Raw genomic sequence first — 7,277 nt, forward strand, 5'->3', positions numbered from 1 at the left:
AGGTGGAGATCTGCGCAGCTGTTTGACTCGGGAAGCCTGAAATTCCATGGCGCCCCCGTCTCTCAGTTTGTTGGCATTGACGGAGTCCAGGCCTTTCTTCAGTCGTATTGCCATGAGGTTTCTCTGACCACAGACTCCAGGAAAAGCCAGTTGAATTCTTCCAAAGTAAACTCTTCAAATACTTGTGGCAATCAACTGATGTGTGAAACAAAGGACCCTCTCCTATCTGACAATGATTTAAATTTGCAGAATGGTTATCTAGATGGCAATCAGGTGAGACAACATCTACATTTATTCTTCTCATAATTGTATATCTGCCTGGGGATTTTTCAATTTGTTGCCCTTTGTTTTCCATCTTGTTTAGCTTATTTTTCAGTATTCCTCAATGAAAGGATTGGTTGTACTTGCAACACCAACTTCCATTTGGTGGTCCAGGTTGTACTCTTTGAGACGGCGGCTATGGACTTACAGATTAGGGCCCACCCATATAAAAACATTCTGTGCAGAGAAAAATATGCCAGGAGAAGTGTTCCAGCTAGTGCTGGGTAATCTATTTTTCCGAGCAAAAAGTCAAGGCAGTGTCACAGGGCATTCCTGCAGGGGACTGGCTTACCCTTTGACCACCAACCCAAACCCAGAAAGTTGGTCCCAGAGGTGTTCTTGGGAAGCAGCAAGGGTGGCTGGCTGCTGCCCTCTGCTGCAGATTTCCATGCATCCAGACCCATGGAACAACGAGTAAAGCATGTGGTGGGGAGCAGACAGCAGGTGGGGTGGCGGGGGCTGCCGAGGCTCTGTGTGGGACTTTTTCCTTTCCTATTTTGGGGTGCTCTGGTGTGTGTTATTTGTTTTGGTGTGTGGTGTGGTTTGCCTGGTGGGTATGTCGGTTTTGGTGTTGGGCCTGGATCTTTTTGTTTTTGGTGCGGTGTGCATTTTGTCCACCCTTGGGGGTGTCTGTGTGTTTTGCATGGCTTTATGCCACCTTTGTGTGCTTCTCTGAAATGTGTTTCTGAGAAATGGACATTTTGTTGTGCTTTCCAGGAACAAATGCTTGAATTAGCATGTGTGGCTTAGATGCTGTCTTGGCCTTGCGCTCATTTTCTTGGCTGGTTGGTTAAAGAAAGTATGTGCAAGTGACTTATAACTCTGTCTTCAAGTCTTTCTCATAAGAATCATGAGGGTCAGAATGTAGCGAATGTGCAATCTAAATCTCCATATTTGTAAGTATCTACTGTATATCCCTGGACTTTAAAGTGGAGAAGGCAGGCAGCTGTTGTACAAGCTCTAAGACTTTGCATTCTGTAAGGATTCATTTCTGGTGCTCCGCCTCTTCACCAATTGAAGCTTCAGGAAACTCATTGCTTAGGTGGCCCAAGTGAAAGCTGCCATTTCACAGGAAGCTCCCACGCTTGGCCTGCAGGTGGTTCCCCATACCAGAAGGGTAGGGAGGAGGTCATGGGGTAGGTCTGTGCTAGGAGGGGCTGCTGGGGGTCAGAGAGGGCCACACTGGGGTGGATGGAAAATTAATCACTGCTGGAATCCAGTGACTCCCAATAGTCCCATCCATTCATACATGTTGCCCGAATTCATTGACTGAAAACAATGGCCACAGTGTTGCTTAACAATTCTCAAAGCTGTGCATTTTTAAAAAATCAAAAATATTTATACCATAGTGATGGTTTCATTCTAAGAAATCTAATGAGCATTTAATAGTGAAGAAATAAATAAAATTCAGGCACCATTGCTCCAGATTGTGACAAAAGGGGTTACATAATACTGTGAATAAAAAAGCATAGAGGATGTGTTCAGCAGTAAGCACTGAAATGCAGCTGGATAATCATGAAAGAATATTGACTTAGTAGTACACCTATGCACATAGAAATATACTGTAGATCTATAAAAATGGTCAGCACTTCTGCACATGGACTCAGTGGGACAACAAGGCAGTAGCCAGCAGTGAAGGAATTAGAAATAGTCTTCAGATATAAGGAGGTTTCATTGGAGACCAAGGCCAAGGTCACTGACATTATTGAATTCCCAATCACTATGTATGGGTGTGAAAACTGGACAGTGAAGAAAGCTGACCAAGAAGACAATGGATGTGTTCGAAACCTGGTGTTGGAAGACAGTTTTGTGAATGCCAACAGAAAGATGAACAAGTGGATCCTAGATTAAACCAAGCCAGAACTTTCCCTGGAAGCAAAAATGACAAAGCCAAAACTCTCATATTTTGGATACATCATGAGAAGCGAAGGCTCTTGGAGAAGACAACAATGCCAGGGGAAGTTGAAGGTAGAGGGCACAGAAGAACTGTGGATGGACATGATGGACTGATTCCATACTGGAAGCTACAGCCTTGAGTTTGGAGGGCGTTCACTCAGAGCGTTGTCATGACTCAGAGATAAGTTGATGGAGTGTGACAGCAGCTTATCCTAAGTCTTTTTTATTAAATAGTTATTTGTTTGTTTGTATCTATTCTTTCCCTCTTGGCTAAATTATTGCCCCTTCCCCTTGCCAGGAAGATATATTTTGGTGCCCCAGCAGACTACGAATAGAAGGTGTCTTGCCTAGGAACACTGGAAGGACTTTGCTCTTCATCTAAGTGCTCAGTTTTGGTGCGGGCTCAGTTCTGTCTCATACTGGGGTGTGTTGAACTGTTTGCAACATGCAGCCACATGGGGAGAAAAGGCCCTGAACTGCAAGGCTCCTTACACAAAGGCTCTGAATGGAACCTTACCCAGGCTGGTCTCTACACTTGCCAATGTGGCATCAAGCTCGGGGCTGAGACAAAAGGTCCAGTACGGTTGGCTTGCCTCAAGGAGGCAGGCAGATGCAGGCAGATCTGCTGAGCTGTCCCTTTGGAAGAAATAGCCCTGCTTGTGAGCAGGGGGATCAGGTCAGAGAGCGCCCTCCGTGTTTCAGTGTGGCTATAACCCTTCCTTTAATTCTGCATTTAGTGCTTTGCATCCCATTTGACTGGGCAGAACAATTCTTGGGTTCCTGAAAATGGCAATGAATATCAGCTGCCTGGGAGAGGAACCCCCTTTGGTTAATTGAAGATGTGAATTAAGACGTTACGTTGGCAGTTCATATGCTTAGGGTCATGGAGTTGCACATGGGAAATGTGGTGTGTGGGAAAAATGAATGGGCTTAAGTTCCACTAAGAACTTAGAGGAATTAGTGGTGGAGTCTGCTAGCCATACAGTGTGACTTGGGAAACAAAGGTACCAGACTTAACATATAATATCAAGGTCAAAAAATTTCACAAAGTGTCCATAATTGTTATCACTTCTATACTGGGTTAAATTAATAGTACTTAAAACTCAGATCCTAAGCAGTTATTCTAATTTATGATTCTTCTTACTAACTTATTTTCCATTCCATTTAAATTATTTTTAAATAGAAACAAGATATTAGTATTAAAATTATAAACCACTAATTATATATTTAATAAGCTCTATTTTCATTATTGAGCAAATTGTACATAATAAGCTTTCCATTTGTCATTATATTCTTCTATTTATGTAACTGGTTAGTTACTGCATATTCAGCAGACTTGTTTTTCCAATGTTCTTTGGCTGGGTTGTCTTCTGCAGTTCATTCTGATGGAATTGTAACTCCAGCTGTTGCTGTCATATAGTCAAATAACTCTACCATATTCCTTGGTAGAGTTTCTGGTAGAATACTCAGTAGCATATTCTTAGCATTCACAAGAAAGTTAATTTTCATTTTTTGTCTGTATTTCTGTATGAACTTCTTTCCAATTTTTAAAAACACTTTATTACATATCCACCACATATAGTAAAAAGTGCAGTCCACTTTTTTACATTTCCAGAATGGTGAAACATGGAAGCACATCACTATAATGAAAGTATTGGTTTTAAACTGCTGCAGGGTGTCCGCAGGCGGAGCCGACCGTCTTAGAGCACGAAACAAGTGAATTCCAGCCATATACCACCTGGACAAACATCCAACGATGGAGCTAGCACATTAGAAACTGCAAAGAAAGACTCTCAGCCCTAATGGGCTTGCCCCTTTAGGGCATATTGGTGCCCAGATCCATCCATCCATCCATCCATCCATCATCGTCACAATCAATGAAGCAACGTGTGTTTATTTATTTAACTTAAATAAACTTTGGCACCCACTAGCCAGGAATTTAATGTGCTCACATCATACGTTTTAGCACATGTGGCAGGGAAAGGACAAAGAGGATACCCAGGAGGGAGTTTTAGGAGGGAGCCTTTCATCTCCTGTTACGCACAGCTTTGTCCTCCAAGTAAAGATAAAAACAGTGCTCTGTTGAGCCCCACTAGGAATCTTAAAACTCTTCACAGTATGGGGGTTTTGCCTCTTAACCTGTTCACTATGCCAGCTGTGTGGATATGTGACTATTCCTTGCCCCTACAATGAAAGAACTCGAAGTGGGAATATTCGGGCGTTCCATACTATGGGACAAGAGATTCTTTAGTATAAACCCAGATTTGTTATATACTTATAGCTATGCCCTGAGAAAGTGTTTATGTGTGTGATTTATTTGTGTAAGGAAAGACTTTTTGTAAGCAAAAGAGTGATATAAATATGAATGAGTACATAAAAGATTAAGCATTGGGTTTTATATGAAGCACTACCAAAGTAATATTTCTAGTGTTAGGAAAATATGGTTGAGAAGCGTTACGGGCATTGTTAGCATGGATGGCAGGGATGCTGACATGCAAGAGCAGGACGCATGGTGAATGTGAGTAAGACACACATTTCTCGCTCTCACCACACTTGTTCTTGGTTTCTACACTTTCATTTGATCTACAGCAACTTTTAATGAAATTGTGCCTTGTCCACATTTGACTGTGGAAAGTAGATTCACACTTGTGATACTTGCTTGTTCTTAACATGCCATCAAATATACCGGGGCCTGCCCTAGACCAAATGGTGCCCATCAGGGAGGGTCTTTTGCTCCCTCTTCCACTTGCGCAGTTTTGGAACACCATGCCCTTCCAGTATTTTATTATTGTGTGGTTTAATCATTGTCAAAGAAGACAATGAAATTGCATGCTAGGATGTGACTGCAGCCACTGGCAATAATTTGTATAAATACCAGAAGTGGAACTTTCCCGTGAATGAATAGCTCACCCACTGAATGTTAACACAATATGTGCGATGCAGGTCCATGTTGCCAAATTTACAAGTTAAGCTGGACTGTTTGTGTTATTTGCTTGAACAACCAAGTGGATAGGTACTCCAAAAAGTCACCTTGTTATAAATGCACACCTAAAATTCATCCATCCATATCCTGATTTCACATTAAAGGAGAGAGCTTCTCTTGCAGTTCTAAGGCTAAACCTCATAGTGTCGCTGTTGGACAACCTAGCTGGAGATCTAGGGATAGTTCCTAGTACTTTAGTGATGTACAACAAAGCAAAACAGCGAACAAATGAAGATCAGTTTGGCTGAGAAGACCAAAGCACTTCTGGTTTGGATGAATTAAGAAAAAAATAGTTTATTCTTCTGCAGAGAGGTCTGCTCAAAACAAGCTGAAAATAAACAATCCCAAAGAATCAGATGGATCAAAGGCAAAAAGGGAATGGAAGGTCACTGGCAAGGCAAGTACTGCTTCTCTTATGGTTGTCATTCTCCTGCTGGGCTGCCTCAGAACAGATTCATTATTCCATCCCTGAGGAGATGGCAAAGGGCTCCATTGTGGGGAACCTCACCAAGGATCTGGGACTGAACACCAGGGAATTGCCTAGGCGAAATCTGCATGCTGTCTCTATGGATAAAATCCAGTATTTCAGCATCAATGCAGGGAATGGAAACCTCTATGTAAATGATAGAATAGATAGGGAGGTAATATGCAGCACAGCTCCACACTGCCTTCTTAATATTGAGGTAGTGATTGAATCTCCCTTAAATGTTTTCCATATAACTGTAGCAATTGAGGATATTAATGATAATGCACCACATTTTTTGAAGAGCAGTATCAAGTTGGAGATCATTGAATCTACTTTGCCAGGCACCCGATTTCTTCTGGGAAAAGCAGAAGATCCTGATATTGGGATGAATTCTATTCAAAATTACCAGCTTAGCCCAAATCCATATTTCACCTTGGATGTTAAAGAAAGTCAGGATGGAAATAAATTTGCAGATTTAGTGCTGCAGAAAACTCTGGATCGAGAAACTGAGCAGACACTTCAGCTGATACTTACAGCCACTGATGGAGGAGAACCACGAAAAACTGGTACTGCTCAGATATGGATTAATGTCACTGATGCCAATGACAATGCACCAAGCTTTACTCAGGACATCTATAAGAGTAGTCTAAAGGAAAATATTGCAGTTGGGTCCTTTATAGTTCAGGTTCTTGCATCAGACAATGATGAAGGGTCCAATGCTGAGATAAAGTATTATTTCAATAACATTCCCGTGAATGCCGAAGGAAGATTCAGCCTGCATTCAAACACTGGAACCATTACTCTTATTGGGCCACTGGACTATGAGGAAGCCAGAGAATATACCATGACAGTTGCAGCCAAAGATGGAGGCGGAATGGAGACATATTGCAAGGTTGAAATAAGCATTCTTGATGAGAATGACAATGCCCCAGAGGTAACCCTGGTTTCCCTGTTTAGTCCGGTCTCTGAAGATTCCCTGCCTGGGACTTTAATTGCCCTGATAAAAGTACAGGACAAAGATGCTGGTGACAATGGAAAGGTTACTTGCCATTTACAAGATGGTCTGCCCTTTAAGTTTCTTCCCTTTTCTAGTAATTACTACAAGCTGCTGTCAGATGGTTCCCTGGACAGAGAATGGACTCAGGAGTACAACATTACAGTCACAGCCTCGGACGCAGGGTCCCCACCTCTCTCCACACACAAGAGCATCTCGCTGCAGGTATCTGATGTCAATGACAATGCCCCAGCCTTTGAGAGAACTTCCTACAGCATCTACGTGTCAGAGAACAACCCTTCAGGCACTTCCGTGTTCAGAATCTCTGCCTCAGACCCGGACGTGGGCCAGAATGCAAGGATCACGTACTCCATCCTCACCAGCACCATCCAGGAGCTGCCCATCTCGTCCTATGTCTCCATGAGTGCAGAGACGGGCACCATCTACGCCCAGCGGTCCTTCGATTACGAGCAGTTCCGGGAGTTCCAGCTGCAGGTGAAGGCCCAGGACGGCGGCACTCCCCCACTCAGCAGCAACATCTCTGTGCGTGTGTTCGTGCTGGATCGCAATGACAACAGCCCTCGCATCCTGTCCCCCTCCCAGGAGGCCCCGGGCTC

The 7,277-nt window shown here is 43.1% G+C and overlaps 1 protein-coding gene across 1 annotated transcript in view; it reads left to right on the forward strand.

Annotated features, from left to right (window-relative positions):
• Positions 1-7,277, forward strand: part of LOC123019784 (cadherin-23-like) — a 19,839-nt gene that overhangs the window by 1,982 nt on the left and 10,580 nt on the right. Inside the window, exons 2-3 of the mRNA XM_044422850.1 lie at positions 3-273; positions 6,871-7,273. Of these exons, the coding sequence (XP_044278785.1) occupies positions 3-273; positions 6,871-7,273 (674 nt within the window). The remainder of the gene's footprint in view (positions 1-2; positions 274-6,870; positions 7,274-7,277) is intronic.

This window comes from Varanus komodoensis, unplaced genomic scaffold (assembly GCF_004798865.1).
Source record: "Varanus komodoensis strain SLA01 unplaced genomic scaffold, ASM479886v1 scaffold137, whole genome shotgun sequence".
Lineage (NCBI taxonomy): Eukaryota > Metazoa > Chordata > Lepidosauria > Squamata > Varanidae > Varanus > Varanus komodoensis.